The 18,422-nt window shown below is 37.4% G+C and overlaps 1 protein-coding gene across 3 annotated transcripts in view; it reads right to left on the bottom strand.

The window, feature by feature from the left end:
• ZRANB3 (zinc finger, RAN-binding domain containing 3) overlaps positions 1 to 18,422 on the bottom strand; it is a 304,927-nt gene that overhangs the window by 67,895 nt on the left and 218,610 nt on the right. For all 3 annotated transcript variants that reach the window (XM_010853654.1, XM_010853653.1, XM_010853656.1), the window contains 2 exons: positions 5,535 to 5,654; positions 2,734 to 2,853 (listed from right to left, as the gene is read on the bottom strand). In XM_010853654.1, the coding sequence (XP_010851956.1) occupies positions 2,734 to 2,853; positions 5,535 to 5,654 (240 nt within the window). The remainder of the gene's footprint in view (positions 1 to 2,733; positions 2,854 to 5,534; positions 5,655 to 18,422) is intronic.

Genomic DNA, 18,422 nt, shown 5'->3' on the forward strand with positions numbered 1-18,422 from the left:
GAAAAAAAGTGAAAAGTGAAAGTGTTAGACACTCAGTTGTGTCCGACTCTTTGAGACCCCCTGGACTGTAGCCTGCCAGGTTCCTCTGTCCATAGAGTTCTCCAGGCAAGAATACTGGAGTGGGTAGCCATTCCCTTCTTCAGAGGATCTTCCTGACCCAGGAATCAAACCTGGTCTCCTGCAGTGCAGTCACCCCGGAAGCCCAAAGTAAAGAAACTGAGATGCAAATAAACTGAGAATTTAACATAGAGCCATGTATAATAAAGTCTTTCTGAGTACGTTCACTGGACAAGAGAACACTGAAGGACTTAAAAACAAATCAGTCTTTCATTTTAAGTCAAATTAAGAAAATTTAATTCAGATAAATGAAGACTTCTTACTGCAAATTAGTCAGGTGAACTACAAAGAACATGTTTAAAAGGTATTTCAGTATTTCAAAAGTCAGTTTGACAGATGTATACATAAACAAAATCACTTTATCCTCTGATGTATACTGGGTTCACATTACCATTGGAAAATCTAATAAAATACATTATAAATGAGAATATAATTCTAACACATGGTATCCATAGCAACTAGGCAGAGAGCAATGACATCTTCTATTCATTTAATTCATTCTGTTTTATAAAGCAAGAAAATCATGTCTACAGTCAAAACCTTTTCTATCTTTGGAATTTCTCATGTTGCATCCCAAAGACTGATGTTTACTGATTTGTATCTTGATGTATACAATACAGTTGCATCTTTGTGCAACTGTATTTTATATCAGTTTGAAACAGTATGACATTAAAAGTATTAACTAGGTCTTGTTTTATAACTAATATATGAAATAATGCAAGTCTCTTTAAACTGTGTTAAAAAATGCATGACTTTAAAGTGGGTAGGTCAAGCGAAATGTGGACCATGCTTATTGCCACACAGTAGTGGGTGGTATTACGTGGTCAACAGGAACACCTACCATATTATGGTAGTGTTATCTAATCCATGGCTGTTGTTCACATGCCCTGGAACTTCTGTGAGTGACTTTCATGACTGCTGTGCTGCTCTGATGTTATTTTAACTTAAAATATTTTCATATCACATAACAACATCATATTAGCATTCACTAAACAGTGGCACTCATTCTCAAGCTGAAGATCAACCACTTTGGAACAGAACTTAGAAGTAATAAAAACATGGACAGAGTCAAATAAACACCATGTTAAACTGTGCTGCTATTTAGGATTTGAAATGCTGCAAAATATCAGAGATAATGCAAGAAAATTAAGTAGCATTTAAAGTAAAAAGTATCATAAAAGTGTAAAAAGTATCATATGACCATACAAGAAAAAAGGGAAAATATGTTGGCAAGATCAAATCACTCAAAGATGCTATTAATACTAAACTACAATGGAAGATTCAGAAACCTCCAGGACAAAGCGCTTTCTACTTTCCTTCATTCTGATGAAGATTTTATTAATAGTATTCAAGGGTATTAAGTTTTGAATTATACAAGGCCTTCAGGAATACAGCCTTGAATAGAATGTGAGTGCCTTGTACAATCTTAATTTCAGAAAGTCTTTTATCAGGTCACTCCCAGACTCTCCTGCCCAGATTCTTCCTACTTATCTACTCCCAAGCTATTGGTACTCCATTTCTACTTTTAAGCTCTTTTTTATAATATTTTCTATGGCTGAAATATTCTAACAGATATAAAACTCAGACTACTAGAAATTCAATCCAACATGAAAAGTGTTGAGACAACCATCTTTTTGATTAGAACTCCTAGTGAGTTCTACAACTTCTTCATCTTCATGGATTCTCTCTATATAGACAATTTTATATACATCAATTAGCTCACTAAAAGGAGAACTTTGGCCCTGGTCCAGATTCCAGAATCCACAGAAGTTGCCAGATTTGCCATATACCAGGTTGGATATTTAACAACAATATGCCCAATTGCTTTTCCCTCTGTTAAATATCCTGGCTTAGATATTTACATCAAAATATTCTAGAATGCTAGTAGGAAAAATGTTCAGAAGTGTCCCCTTCTACAGTGGGTAGTACAGACCAATATCTATTCTTTTCTTACCCCTTTGTAACATAACACTTGATGACCAATAAAGGCTACTGTTTCCAGTTTCATTTTAAGACAGTTGTGGCTCTGGGAATAACTGCAGGCCAGTGAGATGTAGCATGGCTTTCTCCACTCAGCTGCCTGGATCATAGATATCAGCTCTAGCAGAACTCTTAGATGAGATACCTGCTAAGAGTGGTAAACAGCCTTGGACTGTCTGTATCCAAGAGTGAAATTTTGTGTATTTAAGTCACTGTTAATTTGGATTTACATTTACTTGTAGCCAAACCTAATTCTAAGAAACAAACTAAGGGCATTCCACAAAAAACTCAGAAAGACAGGAGAGTTCTTTTTTCCTCAGGCCACCTTGCCTCACAGACTCTGATGAAAACAACCAAGTAAGATGAGTGCTGTAAGAAAGGGATGAGAAAATGCTATACAAAAGATCATGGGAAAGCATTATAATGAAATTAACTTTACTCTTTCAGGAAATTCTTTACTTGAAAATTCAGGAAGCTTATAATCAGAGGTGTTGAGGTCTCCTTCTGTTACACTTTCTAGCACTCTTCAAGGTGGAATGAGTATTTATCACACCAAATAGGAAGTTATAGTTAAGGTTAATGGCCTTTTTATTATCTCAACATTTCATTATCAAATTCAGACGTGAAACTTCTTACCTGACCAGCAGCCTGAATGCTGAGGATAGCCACACGAGTCTCAGGATCCTTTTGAAACTGATTAACCAGATGTATTCTTTCTGAAGATGGAACACTTCCATCTATCCTGATGTAACGAGTCTACCATCAACAACAAGGGAAATGGCAAAATTAGGACAAGCTCCATCTTATTATATACATGTTACAGCTTATTTTTATGTTCACACAATAAAACCGAAACTGGTGAAAATGATCGGTTAGTAAATGTTGTATAAGACTCTTAACCAGATTTCTTAAACCTGCTTATAAAAATTTCTTATTTTTAAATATTTTAAGCTACTTGAGAATGGTATCTAGTCTAATTCATCTTCATACCATCAATGCCAAGTGTGATGTCACAGGAGTGACAGATATAACAGGAGTTCCATAATCGTAACTGGATTATTGTCTTCAATAATGTTCTAGGTAAAGTGATATACAAACTTTAAAAGATGGATCAGACTAATTTTAAAGTTACAGGACCACTAATTCCAAAGTGAAAATAAAGTCAGACACGTGAGAAAAAGTGGATTCAGCCCATGTATTTGGGATTCAGGAACAGTAGTCCTGAAATGTTGCAACATTAACTGGGAAAACATCTTTTTTAAAGTAGCATTTGAGTCATCTTTTTCCCATTTTTAAATTTAAAAGAAATATGTGATTTGGTCATCTCCACTGAGGTAAGAACCAAGACACACAAACACATTTTTAAAAAAGAAGTAAATATTAAGTACTAAATTGAACCGTGCTGTCTTTTAGGAACAATATGAGTTTAGAAAATATAAGCAGTCAGTGTACGTCAGAATAGTTTTTAAAAACTTATTACTCAAATTTGTAAAAACAGGCATAAGCCCTGAATTTCAAACTGTCTCATTTTTATATGCACTTTTATGGAAAACATTGCCTTAAATACTTGAGACACAGTTTTATAAGTAAACCAGCAAATTAATGATTTAATAGAATGTCCCTTATCAACTTTTCTATGTCCTCATAAACAGATATAAATTGACCAGTGATCCATCAACAGAGACTATAAAATCTTCTGAGGGTCTTTCTAAAGAAAACATACTGTCAGGCAAAGGAGAGTTTGGGAGAAATTAACCTCCAACACCATGACTACCTACATTTTTAACTCTTAGTGGCATTAAACAGAATTCTAAACACACCAATAAAGTGGGAGTGGGAAGAAGAGACACATTTGGAATATATTCCAATAGTTTTAAGGTATAATGGAATCAGAATTAAACATCTAATATTGTTCAATCATTTCAAAAATTTCTAAGGCTAATTAATCCTTCCTCAGAGGATGTATCACAGATACTATATGATAATAAGAAAGCATCCCTTTAATATATAGCACTTTACTATGTTATGTTATTATAAATCATTCTATGAAGGAAAGACTAGAATTATTTCTTTGGTAATGTTAATGACTAATTAGCAAATACTTGAAAAAAGTACACAAAGTTTTAAAAAACATGGCTTTATTCCTCCCTTTAAAAAAGCTAACTGCACCAGCAAGTGGTTCTGATGTTACACGGATATTAAGCTCTTATAATTTGTCAGGAACTTCCTCTGGCTGATCCAGAGCATCTCAAGAAGGCCTTAGCACACACAGAGGGGTGACAGGTTTAAACTTGGAAAGAAAAAAATGGCAGATACTGTTCTGATAGTGCTGTTGGGGAACAAGGTGGACCTAAAGGCAGTGAAGCCAGCATGTTTCAGGGGGCTTACCTGGGTGTATGTTTCAGACTCACCCACACTAAATTTTAATATTCTATAAAGTAGGCTGCCTAGATGTTTAAAAAGTATGACTGCAGCTGGATAACAAAACTGTCTAAATTTATTCTTCCTTTCCCCTCAAAATCACCCACATTTTAGGCCACCATGTGGGTAAACAACAATTTTAACTGCCTATACCAATCTCAGGAGAAGGCAATGGCACCCCACTCCAGTACCCTTGCCCGGAAAATCCCATGGATGGAGGAGCCTGGTAGGCTGCAGTCCATGGGGTCGCTAAAAGTCAGACATGACTGAACGACTTCACTTTCACTTTTCACTTTCCTGCATTGGAGAAGGAAATGGTAACCCACTCCAGTGTTCTTGCCTGGAGAATCCCAGGGACAGGGGAGCCTGGTGGGCTGCCGTCTATGGGGTCGCAGAGTCGGACATGACTGAAGTGACTTAGCTTAGCTTAGCTTAGCTTATACCAATCTCAAATGGTTTATCCAGTAACAAAAACAGAATTCACATGATAGTCTATCAAAGCAGCAGAGTTTAATCCATGCATCCAATTTGATCAGTGGAGTATTATGACTGGTATAAAAGACAAATATTAGTAGTATATTATCAACACAATGGAAATATAATATTAGCGTATGTGTGCATGCTCGGTTGTGACCAACTCTGCGACCCCATGGACTGCAGCCCACCAGGCTCCTCTGTCCATGGAACTTTCTAGGCAAGAATACTGGAGTAGGTTGCCATTTCCTACTGGGATCTTTCCAACACAGGGATCAAACCTGTGTCTCTTGCATCTCCCGCATTGGCAGGATGATTCTTTACCACTGTGCCCCCTGTTGATCCCAATATTAGTACAATTTAAAAAATATATACATTTGTATAATTTGCAATAAAATATGTAATAATAATTTATAGATATACATCCCATAATCTGAAGAAGGCAAAAAAAAAAATCCACCTCAATTATAAAAACTACAGTTGATGTTTAGGATATGAAAACTGCATCCTAAGTAGTGTTTTATAAATAAATGGTAACCTACCTTGTTTTCTATAACGGCTTCTGTGCAAGCTTGGAGCATGCTTAAATGGTGAGCGAAAACCAGAAATTTAAGTGAATCATTCTGAAGCATCATCTTAATATAATCCTTTACAGCACCTGCCTGAATATAAAAAGTTAAACCTCATTAATGTCATAAGAATGTTTATAAGAAATCATGCCACTTTAATAACGCAAGGAAAGCCTGAAAATCAGTAAGTTTCTATGAACTTTAACTGTTTTGTCCTCAAGGCAGCCTATAGTAGAAGCCCACACCTAAAGCGACGTGTGAAACAAGAGGAACATGAGAGGGAAAAAACTGAGAAATAAAATAAGAACAAGATAAGAATTTAGATGGAAAACAACAACAACAAGATAGGGAAGGAGTCTCAAAGCAAAGTGGGTAGTCAAGCAAGCTGTGGTGAGGAAGCGGTTGGTGGTTTTGTTAAGAAAGTAATTTTCAAAAAAAAAGCTCATACAGAGGAGTAAGTGGAACAGAGTGAAGGAGAAAATGGAAGATAAAAAGGCAAACAAATGGCACTGTGTGTGTGGGAGAGAAACTGAAAAAGAATAAGAAAACTGAGCTCAAGTTTAAGGGTTAAGGAAAGTTGTTTTTTCATTTCTTTTTAACTAAGAAACTAAGGTAGATTTACAAAAAGGCTGTTAAAGGTGTAGAAAGACTGAGAAAAATAAGAAATGAGGGGACTGTGCTTGTCTCCAGGATGGAGAAGGTTGCAGAACAGGCTGGCGTGATGGGATTAAGAGATCAGTAGGGAGGTGAGAGAGAACAGGGAGGGAGACAAAGAAATCCTGAGGCAGAAGGGAGAAAAATCATGAAAGCTCATACTGAATAGGCTTTTCTTAGCTAGCTAGAGGCCAGGTTACTGGTTAAGCATAAGAAATCAATATGAGATGAATTAAATAGGAGTTAAATTTAAAATGGATACCCAGAATTAAATTTAAAACACGAATACAATATCTCTTAACTGTTAAAATAAATTAGTCAGACATTTTGGGAAAAGATAGCAGGCTGAATATATTTAACCTCCACTCCTCAGTGCTATATTTAAATGATAGAAAAATGTATAGAGAAAAAGAGGTTGGAGAGGGATCAATAGCCACAAAACCTTGCAAGTGAAAAAGCAGACAGACGCCTGGTAACTGATTAGCCAACCTGACAGTTCTTAAGCTGCCAGTATGGAGTGTTGAGAAGTACCTGGTTTAAAATGGCGTGATCAGAAAAGGATCAGGAAATGTCACCTCTGGAAGTGAGGATAGGGATGTGGCTAAAATAGGAAGACTGTTTGAAAAAATGTTTAAGTAGCTAAATATGTGCTGTGCTGATCCATAGCCTTTCTCTACCCATTCCACATAAGAGGTGATCTCCCAATCCATCCTGGAAGAAAACTATAAATTTATTTTCTGGAGAGGGCAAAACAGAGGTTATTCAGGTGGAGAAATCCTACACTGATGTTAGGTCATCCTGCAAAAAATCAAGGGGATTAGATGTAAGTTACATAACAAATGGTGAGATCTGACCCTCTCTCTCCACTTTTTTTATTCCCTAGGGTCCCCAAATAGAGACTGAGGCAAGGGAGAAGAATCGTGTAAAATGATTCTTTTTGGGAAAAGCAGACCACTAAAAAAAAGACTAAAGATACTGATATTGGGGTTCCTCAACAAGACATCCCAATCAGATCACTCAATTATTATCCTTCAATAAACATGGAAACTCTACATATCCATTCAGAGTTCCTAGTTAGCGTTTAAAATCTTGTAAATAAAAGCAAGCAAACAAACAGAAAAACCCACCAGACATTTGTGGAAAGCAACCTACATGAATAGATCAACAATGCAGAGAGAGAAAAAACCAAACTAGAACAGGACACCACAAAAAGAAAAAAAAAAAAAAGAGTTGGGGGAGTGGGGCAGAATTCTCTTGGAAATTAAAACTATAATAGCAGAAATGAAAAATCTACTGGTTACTAAGCTGAGAAAATCTTCCAGGAAGTAGATGGAAATATAAAATAACAGAGAAAACATAAAATATAATTAGAGAACCAGACCATGAAAACAATATGTGAATAATAAAAGTTCTAGAAAACAACATAGAAAAAAATAGAAATTAAAAAAAAAAAAGAATATTTTACAGAACTTAAAACTGGAAGTTCCCAAAATGGAAACTAGAAAATGCCCAATGAAGATCCTTCATAACAGACGAAAATGGACCCAGAGCAAGGTCCATAATCATGAAATCTTAGGACAATGGGAACAAAGAAAGAACTCTACAAGTCTCTAGAGAAGGGAGGAACAGATTTCACAGAAACAAAACAGAATAAAACATCTGAATGGCACTGGTTATCTCAACATTGATACTGAATGAGAGAAAACGATTTTTAACAATTCATATACAGCCAAATTAAAAATCAGATATAAAAGTAGAACAAAGGCATTTTCAGATATGCAGAGTTTCAAACAATTTACTGCCAACGTACCCCTTCTTGGGAGGCTACTGGAAAATGTACAGCAAAACAAGGGAATAAAAAAATAAAGAAAATTTTATATATATATATATATATATATATTTGAAAAAGAAGTAATTCAGTACAAGGGAGAAATAGATAAAAATCCCTGATAAGAGTTTCACAGCAAACCTAAAGAAAAACTGTCCAGACTGCAGTTGATCAAATGGTACAGGAGAAATTTCGTTAAGTGGATAAAATTGATGTAATGCTAACATTTAAAGATATTGCAAGGAGTCTGGACAACTAAGGTAAGAGGCTGAATTAGTGAAAAATGAGTCATAAAAGAAAAAACATCCATAGTATATTGTATTGTTCATCTGTAAATTATAAACATGGTTCTAATACTGTACAAGTTGAATACTGATCAAGCCAAAATTAGTATAAATTTATATAAAATTTGTAAAACTGTAACTTTCTCCCTCTCTTCATCCATTTCTATCTATTGATCCATCAATCTATCAATCTGTCTATCTCCCTATCTATTGCTGTTTGAAGAATGGGAACAGGGGAAAGGTCTGGATGTGAGGGTGGGGCTGAAGACCAAAAGAGCTAAAATTTTATCTTACATATAGAGAAACCAATTGATGATGCCTAAAATGACACTTGCTGCAAAGCAAGCAGTAATACCAACCAAGAAGTAAGATAAACCCATTGCTGAGGGACCTGAAGTAAATCCCTCAAAATCAGCTACAAGAAAAGAACGTGGTTGCCTCCAGGGAATAAATTTAGGAGACTGTTACTTTTTTCGAAATTTCTATTTCTCCTCATTAAATTATGATCATATGTAGCTTTGTAATAATTAAAAAAATTTTTTAATAGGAAACAGTTTAAAACATTTTAAAATTGAAAAATACCAATTTAAAATTCATGCATATGACTATCAAGTCACAAGATTGATTCTCTCCAAGCTACATTTTGTACGTCTATGTTCTCTAAAGACTAAAAATTCATACAATGAGATTGGAGGCTGTTAAGAACTTTAGCCTTGGATTTCAGTGCCTCAGAAGGTGGAAATGAAGCCCTCTCAAAATAAGGAGCTATAAATTCCAGATATGTTGCCATGGTAACTGAACCACTTTAATAAACTGCATGTTTGCCTAAAGAGCTATATTTACTGTGATAAGCCTTTCAGAAAGTACATGTCAAGTTGGAGTATTTTTAAGGTACATTCATTTTCCAACCACTGCAGACTTCAGACTAAATAACCACTGCAGCCCTAGTCTCAGATGCATTCCCCACTTCTCCACAAGCGAGCTGTTTCTACCAGTCTCCTCCACTCCCATCACCCCTCCTCAGTACAACCAGAAACTGCTGGTGCCAAGCGCTCAAGCCCCTTTCCATCTATTCCTCCCCATCACAGGTCCAGAAAGGCTTATGGTTACTATTAATATTATAAATTCAACTAGATAAAGTTCAATGGGCTAAACAATCTCTTGGGACTAACCTGTTAGCTAGCATTGTGATGTTGCTTCTGAGGAGAAAATGTGTTTGCAGAACCAAAAAATCTACACAGCAAAGGGATTTTGGGATTCTCTTAGGTTCTTAGGTCGGGGACTGCACAGGTTTGCATTTTAAAATGAACTATACATGCATTTTCCCTGTTCTGATTCTAGTCTGATTAAAAGTCACTGCATTGTCATATTTTAAGTTATCTGAATAGAAGTTTGCTTTTGAAGTATCTTAAGTGCATTTTATATAGGTACGGCAGGTCCTGTTAACGATCAGTGATTTGGTCACACCGGTTCAGGTTTTATAGCAGCTATAGTACTCACAATTTCATTTCATTTTACTAAAATTGGTCTGTTAGTAATGTGTCTGTGAGCCAAAGTTCTAATTTAAATAATTAATGAAGACTACACACTATGTCTCATTTAAGGAGATGCAGAAATAATGAGAATATGTTATATGATTTATTTCTTAAATTTTTTTTTCAGTGAATAGGTACACATAATACTTTTTGAAGTAAAAGTAAAGAAAAACCTACATTGCATTAAAGGCCTGAGGAAAGTTACTTTAAGTTGTCAGTCTTTCATCAAATAATAAGAGGGGAAAAGAGCAAAAAAAACACCAAACTTGAGCTATGACAAAGAGTTTCTCCTTGTCAAACTTCAGTTACGTTCCTCTTAGCCCTCTTCTTAACTAGGCCTCAATTTTGGCCTTCCAAGTCTCTCTTGCCCTTTCCAGGTCCAATTTTAGCAAGAATCCTGCTAAGCCAATTTATCAAGAACGCCCCTACTCTTGATACCTGATTAACTCTTGATACCTGATCAAGTTCCTAATCCTCACTATTTACAGCTAATTTCTTGGCCTTCTTTTTGCAAGAATTCTGTTTTGACCTTGATTTTGATCTGATAAATGCACACATCCCTGCTGCAAGAAAGTCTAGAATTACCAGTTATCCAAGTAGAAGAGTGAGTGACCAAAGGAACCATAACTGATTTAATAAGCAATCCACAGTTTCACTGTACCAGCCTATGCACTTAGACATGCATAGTTTAATCTTTGAGACAAGCATGTGCTGCTGGCAGGAGCAATCAGTTTAGCAAAATCTCTCTACCTTGATGTCTCCTCTTACTAATTTTCTGACCACCGACCCCTTTACCCTGCTTGTTGGCTATAAATCCCCAGCTCTCTCTGCTGTGTTCAGAGTTGAGTGATCTCTCACCTCAGCTGCAATAGAGTTGACTCCTATTGCAAACTCTAGTGAGATAGAGTCAACTCCTTGAATAAAGTCTTCCTTACTGTTTTAACAAGTATCAGAATAACTTTTTCTTTAGCACCTATAACTTGTAGCTAAGGGAGCATGAGCTAAAAAAAGCTTCTCCTTAAGTTTTGAAGTCCTCAACCCCAGACTAATGGCAGATCTATTTAGATATCTGGTGTGCATGGTGTGCTTAGTCATGTCCAACTCTTTGTGCCTAGATGGACTGTAGCCTGCCAGGTTTCTCTGTCCATGGAATTTTCCAGGCAAGAATACTGGAGTGGGTTGCCATTTCCTGCTCCAGGGGGGTCTTCTTGACCCAGGGATCAAACCCATGTCTCTTGCGTCTCCTGCACTGGCAGGCAGATTCTTTACCACTGTACCACCAGGCACATGATTTAAGGACACCTCTTCAAGCCCATATTAGTCAAGAAGAGGTGAACTGTGATTGGTCTCAGCAAGTCTAGTACTTTCATTCCCCAATGATTCTGCCTTATAGGGAAAATGGGAAGTCTGCTGGAGGCTTCAAAAACAAAAACAAAATAATGCTCAGTGACAAACGGACGTTACGGAAAACTTCCTTGCTTTGGATGTTACGACCTGCACTTGACACCAGGGCCTCCCTGGAAGCTCAGCTGGTAAAGAATCCACCTGCAATGTGGGAGATTCCGGTTAGATTCTTGGGTCAGAAGTTCCCCTGGAAAAGAGATATGCTACCCACTCTAGGATTCTTGGGCTTCCGTGGTGGCTCAGATGGTTAAAGAATCTGAATGCAATGCAGGAGACCTGGGTTCAATCCCTGGGTTAGGAAGCTCCCCTGGGGGAGGGCAAGGCAACCCACTCCAGTATTCTTGCCTGGAGAATCCCCATGGACAGAGGAGCCTGGCAGGTTACAGTCCATGGGGTCGCAAAGAGTCAGATATGACAGCACAGCACACTGCAGCAATTACCCTGGGGCTACTATGGAAGCTCTTGAGCAAAGTGGTGAACTACAGCAGCCAGAGTAGAAAGAAGAATCCAGATGCTTTAAAAAAACAAAAACAACCCTTTATTGAGATATAATTCACACACCATAAGACTCACCCATTTAAAGATTACAATTCAACAGTTTTTAGAACATTTAGAGATGTGCATCCTTCACAATTTCAGAATATTTTCATTTCCCTAAAATCTTTCATCTCTTAGCAATCACTCCACCCCCACTGCAGGCCCCTGTATCAACCTAGCTCTAGGCAAACACTAATCTACTTTCTGTCTCTATGGACTGGACTGTTTTGACAGTTCATACAAATGGAATCACACAATATGTGGTCTTTTGTGACTGGCTTATTAGCACAATGCTTTCAATCCATGTTGTAGCATTTTTCAGTGTTTAACTCCTTTTTTTATTCCAAGTAACATTCCACTGTGAGGACATACCACATTATACTTGTCCATTCATCAGTTGACAGCCTCTCTGACTCTTGTTTGTATTCATTTATCTATTTCATCCTATAATGTTTCTTACTGATTTGTAAATTTATGATAGTTAATTCATCTTTTATCCTTTAAAACTATTTTAAATGAGGAAAGGAACATAATAAGTAAAAGAGAACATTGCTTATTTACCCCTCTAACATCCCTAGTGGCTCAAGATGGTAAAGAATCTGCCTGCAATGTGGGAGACATGGGTTCGATCCCTGGGTTGGGAAGATCCCCTGGTGAAGAGAATGGCTATCTACGCCAGTATTCTCCCTGGAGAATTCCATGAGTCCATGGGGTCACAAAGAGTCAGACATGACTGAGTGACTTTCACTTCTCTTCACCTGCCCTGCAGACCACCACAAAGAAAGGCTAGGAATTTGTCTTCCGCTAGGGCACTAAGGCTGTCACCAAGTATACCAGCTCCAAGTAAATATAATATGCCTAGCTGCTGCTAACAGAGAAGGCAATGGCACCCCACTCCAGTACTCTTGCCTGGAAAATCCCATGGACGGAGGAGCCTGGTGGGCTGTAGTCCATGGGGTCGCTAAGAGTCGGACACAACTGAGCGACTTCACTTTCACTTTCACTCCCTTTCCCCCTGCCAATGGTTGTTAATTTAGAAACCATTTCATCAACCTGAAAAAACATTTTCAAATCTGGTAGAAGACAACTTTTTAGGGAAGAATGGTCACTCCATACTCTTGTCAGAACCCCATGCCAAAATTTTCCCACAGGAAACTTCCAAAGATAACTTGGGTGAATTATAAGAAGTGTGATTTTCTTATTGCTAGGCATGCTTATAAACACATCTGTAAATAGAAATCTAACATGTCTAATACAGCTAATCTTTTGACACTGACCAAGTTCTGCAAGCAGCCTATTTCACACCAAGAAGCAGAAGGGCTACAATACTGTATGTAAGAAGAGAGTAACCCAAATTTAATACCTTAACCAAGACAATTTTACAAAAGAACCTGGGATCCTAAACCTTTCCATAAAACTTTTTGGAACAAGATATTATTATAAAGCAATTGTTCAATCTAATCTATCTTTTTATCTATCAGGCAAAGATGGATGAGAGAGACTATTCCCATGAATAATCTACTCCACTGTGTTAACCAAATTTAGGCAAAGTTAGAAAGTAAAGGCAACATTACTATGGACTTTAAAAATATTTTTCATAAAAAGTTTATTTCATGTGAGTTTGATCATAAAAGTCATTGATCAAAAGAGCTAATCTAATTCTTTAAAAACTGAATCAATTCTGAAAAACATTCTCAATCTCTTTCTAAACTCCATCCATTGATCACATCAATAAGGTAACCAATTTTGTATGACTCAGCATGAATAAATCTTATTTGGGCGTTTAAAATGACAACACATAGAATGTATAGATTTTTAAATTCTATATCTTCTCTTGCCATACCTGAACAGAGATGCTAAAAAATCAGTAACAGGGAAACAGAAGTCACCTTAAACCCATGGTCACCAACAAATATTACAATTATTCTGCTACCTTAGGGGAATGATAGGCAAGTGTATGTACTTAGTAGCCAAACTGTGCACGTTCAAATCCTGCCTCACTCGTTTACAATCTGAGAGTCTCTGAGCAAGTCACTTAAATGCTGTACCTTGGTTTCCCCATAAAAGGGGATAAAAAGTACTTATTACACAAAGAGTAGTAGTAAAAATTAAACGAGTTAGTGAATAAAATATGCTGGGGACAGTTGGCACATGGTAAACACTGTAAGAGTGTTAGCTCATATTTTTACTATATTTCTCTGGTAAACAGCAAAAACAATTTAAAAAAATCAGAACCTATGTCTCTTAATTCTTAAACTTACCACTGCCCAGAGAAAATAGAATTCATCATTTGAGAATTCTGTTACTTTTCCTTACTTTTTTTTTTTTTTTTACTCATTGTTCACTTCCTTTCCTTTCATACAAGAGACATATTTCTTCTCTTCTTCCTCCACCTGTGGACTTAGCCATTCCTGCCACCTCAAAATGGATTCCCTGATAGCTCAGTTTGTAAAGAATCCGCCTGCAATGCAGGAGGTCCCAGTTTGATTCCTGGGTAGGGAAGATCCACTGGAGAAGGGATACGCTACCGATTCCAGAATTCTTGGGCTTCCCTTGTGGCTCAGCTGGTAATGAATCTGCCTGCAATGAGAGAGACCTGGGCTAAACCACTCTTAGTTCTTGAGTGGATATCTTCACATCTTTACTAAAGCCTTCCTCCATTCCACATAGCCACATAACTAACATACCACCTTCCTCCTCTAAAAAGAAAATATTGTTTTATTTGTACTTTACTATTACTGACCATCTCCTTACTAATACAGGAACCCTACAGCACCTGGCTCAGGCAGGTTCTTTACCACTGAGCCACTAGTGAAGCCCTCAGAGCCAGAGACGCTTTCCTCAAAAAAAAAAAAAAAAGAACTGGCTCAGGAAGAGGCACCCTAGTCTCACAATATCTCAGTCCCTGTGCAGCAGGGAACACTGCAGTGACCTCACTGAACCTCATTGCATGGTATAAGGAGGATTCCCCCTGTTTAGCAGACAGAAAATCCGCTTTGTGTTGAAAGTAATTTGCCTGTGCAAAGTTTTTAAAGCACTAAGAAATGCTGCCATCCCCACAGTGACAGGAAATTTAAAGTTATGGGTTGATTTCATCATTTTCTTAGGAAAAATAACTGGCATTTCTCTTAAAATGGTTTTCTCTAAAGAGATAAGATTGCAAGGTACCAGAAAATAACTGAGAGTTAGCTAACCACGCATACAACTTACATCTGTTTTATTTCTAGGACAGCATTAGGCTGATCTTAAATCTAAAGAATCTGTTCAAGACTTGTTGCTGAGAAGGAGGGAGAGGATGAGGGAGTGACGGATTGAGAGTTTGGGATTAGCAGGTGCAAACTATTACACAGAGACTGGATAAACAACTAGGTCCTACTGAATAGCATAGGGAACTACATTCAATGTCCTGTGGTAAACCATAATGGAAAATATACAAAGGAATGTATAAATATGTACAGCTGCATCACTGTGCTGTACAGCAGAAACTAATACAACATTCTCAATCAACTACAATTTAAAAAAAGAATCTGTTCATTTTCACCTGTTAATATTCTCAACAAATATCACAGAGGAATAAAAATAATGGTATAGAGAAAGAAAAGTAATTGTAATTACCTCAGATTCTTCAACAATTGACTTTGTACTAGCAACATTAATTATTTTATGGTCATTTCCTTGGTTAGCACTTATCATTATCACTTATGCTTACCATTATCATTATTAAATTTCTTGTTAAGAAGTATCTGAAAAAGAGATCTCAATATTATAAAAGCAAACATGTTAAAAACTTCTACAGAGACCTCCCTGGTCAGGGAATTGGATCCCACATGCTGCAATTAAGCATTTGTATGTCACAACTAAAGATCCTGTACAGCCAAAAAATATTAAAAAACCAAAACTTATACAGCCTATATCCCCCTAAGAAGTACAAGTATTTAAACTCAAATGGCAGAACAGCATAAATGTCTGTACAGCACATGGATGATATATGTCAACACCATTATATAGTACTGCATTGTATATATTAAAAATTATCATATTAATATGGCCTAATTTGCTGACATGACCTAATTGGAAGCACTGGAATTGTTATTCCCATCTGCTTAAGACATTGTTAAGGTGAAAATGAAAGTTGCTCAGTTGTATCCAACTCTTTGCAACCCCATTGACAGTAGCCTGCCAGGCTCCTTTGTCCATGGAATTCTCCAGGCAAGAATACTGGAGTGGGTAGCCATTCCCTTCTCCAGGGGATCTTCCCAACCCAGGGATCAAACTGGGGTCTCCTGCATTGTAGATTAATTCTTTAGCATCTGAGCTACCCGGAAAGCCCTCTAAGACATTGTAGGGTATGAAAAAAAGAGAGAAGGTGAGAAAGAAATCTATCCTGGAAGTTTATAAAAATAGGATAGATGGAGATCCATTTGTCTGGAAGACTTTACATGGTAACTCTGCCTGGAGTAAAGTAAGAGGCCAGATGGCCCGCAGAGGTCCTTTTGGGTCCATTGTTCCCTAACCACAATGAATAGAGAGTGTAAAAAGAGTGATATAAATGGACGTGGGAAGTACTTATTTCCCCAGAAGAGCTGACAAGGACAAGATTTTAGGCAGTAATTAAATATATGCCTCTAAAAATAGCATATCCTAGAGAATTCCCTAACAGTCTAGTGGCTAGGAGTCCATGTTTTCACTGCCAGGGGCCTGGGCTCACACCCTGGTCTGGGAACTAAGATCCCATAAGACTTGTGTCATGGCCAAAAAAAGAGAAAAAAGTAAATAAAATAAAATTGCATATCCTATAAATATACTTTTATACTTATATCCTATAAGACAGGGAAGCCTGGCATGCTGCAGTCCACGGGGTCACAAAGAGTTAGGCACGACTGAGCGACTGAACTGAACTAACAAGTATACTCACACAAATACATTTACTTGAAAACTCATTATTTTCTTCAAATTCCTTCTTTTTCTCATCAAGATTTTCAAATTTATATAAACTATCATTAGATAGTTATAATTATCTTTAAATTTCTCAACATAATTCTTCAAGTGATTCAATAAAAAGTAAAGCACTTCCAATATGATGCTCCAGAGTATAAAACAAACCTGTTACCTCATGGCTTGAGTCTTGCTGAATTTGGCACAGATCATACTTAACAGGGAACTGTGTTCACAAACATCAATCTAGTCAGCCAAGCAAAAAATCTAGATCCTACTTTTACCAAACTCTCCTCCACATTCAGTCAATCACTAATGTCTTAATATATTTTGAATTATTCCTTTCTTTCAATTTAAGATGTGGTACAGCCACCACCCTTAGTTCAGATCATCTAGATTACCAGTGCAACATCCCTGCCTACAGGATTACTCCTTCCAGTGCATTCTTTACACACAGGCATACCTTGGAGATTCAATTGCAGATTCAACTCCAGATCACAGAAACAAAGAAAATATTTCAAGAAAGGGAGTCACATGAATTTTTGTTTCCCAGTGCATTCAAAACTTACATTTACACTACGCTGTAGTCTGTGAAGTGTGCAATAGCATAATGTCTAAAAGAACTATATACATACTCAACTGAGAAATACTTTGTTGCTGAAAAATGCTAAAAATCTGAGCCTTCAGCATGGTATAATCTTTTTGCTGATGAAGGGTCTTGCCTCAGTGCTGCTGGCTGCTGACTGGTCAGGGTGATGGTTGCTGAAGGTTGGGGTGTCTTTAGCAACATCTTAAATTAAGACAACACTGAAGTTGGCTGCATTAATTGACTCTTCTTTATGTGCACAATTTTCTTGTGCATGCAATGCTGTTTAATAGCATTTGACCCACAGCAGAACTTCTTTCAAACCTGGAATCAATCCTCTCAAGCTCTGTTGTGGCTTTTCCAACTAAATTTATGTCATATTCTAAATCCTTTGTCAGTTCAACAACCTTCACAGCATCTTCACCAGGAACAGGTTCCATCTCAATAAACCACTTTTTTACTCATCCACTGAAGTGACTGCTTCTAATGAAGAATTATCATGACTGTCTGCAAATCCCCACTGATGGCAATCTGTTCTGAGACTTAAGGGGCTGGGCCTGTGCTCTTAAAAGAAGTTCAGGCTTTATAAGGGCTCAAACAGAATGGACTCCAAAGGAATTGTGCCTATCCTGTCGAGACCCTAGTCCTAGCGCATCATCCCTCAGCAACTTGAAAACAAGTGGTGTGGCTGCCCTGTCACAGTTTAGGCTCCTTGATTAATGGCTCTGAGGACACAGGCCATAAGAGGTGGCAGAAATGGTAAGTGCCCCAGATTTGGTTTATGCTTTTATTGTGGAATGGAAGAGTGCTTGTCACATAATAAATACAGTTTTATCATGAGATTGCAGCATTCAGTTACATCTTGAGGCTCCACTTCTAGTTCTCTTGCTATTTCTGCCACATCTGTAGTTACTTCCTGCGGGGAGCCGGTGAGGCATTCCACTCGTGACAAAGGTCATGAGGAAGGAGGCTCGGCATACGCAAAGGCGGGATCGAGCCTCAGGAGTCCCCCCGGATATTCTCGAGCATTTTCCCCCAAAAAACCAGAGTCTGCCTACTTTATTGCTTTGTGCTCTCACCTCTGACTTTACTGGGGGC

This window comes from Bison bison, unplaced genomic scaffold, assembly GCF_000754665.1.
Source record: "Bison bison bison isolate TAMUID 2011002044 unplaced genomic scaffold, Bison_UMD1.0 scf7180017864330, whole genome shotgun sequence".
NCBI classification, from domain to species: domain Eukaryota; kingdom Metazoa; phylum Chordata; class Mammalia; order Artiodactyla; family Bovidae; genus Bison; species Bison bison.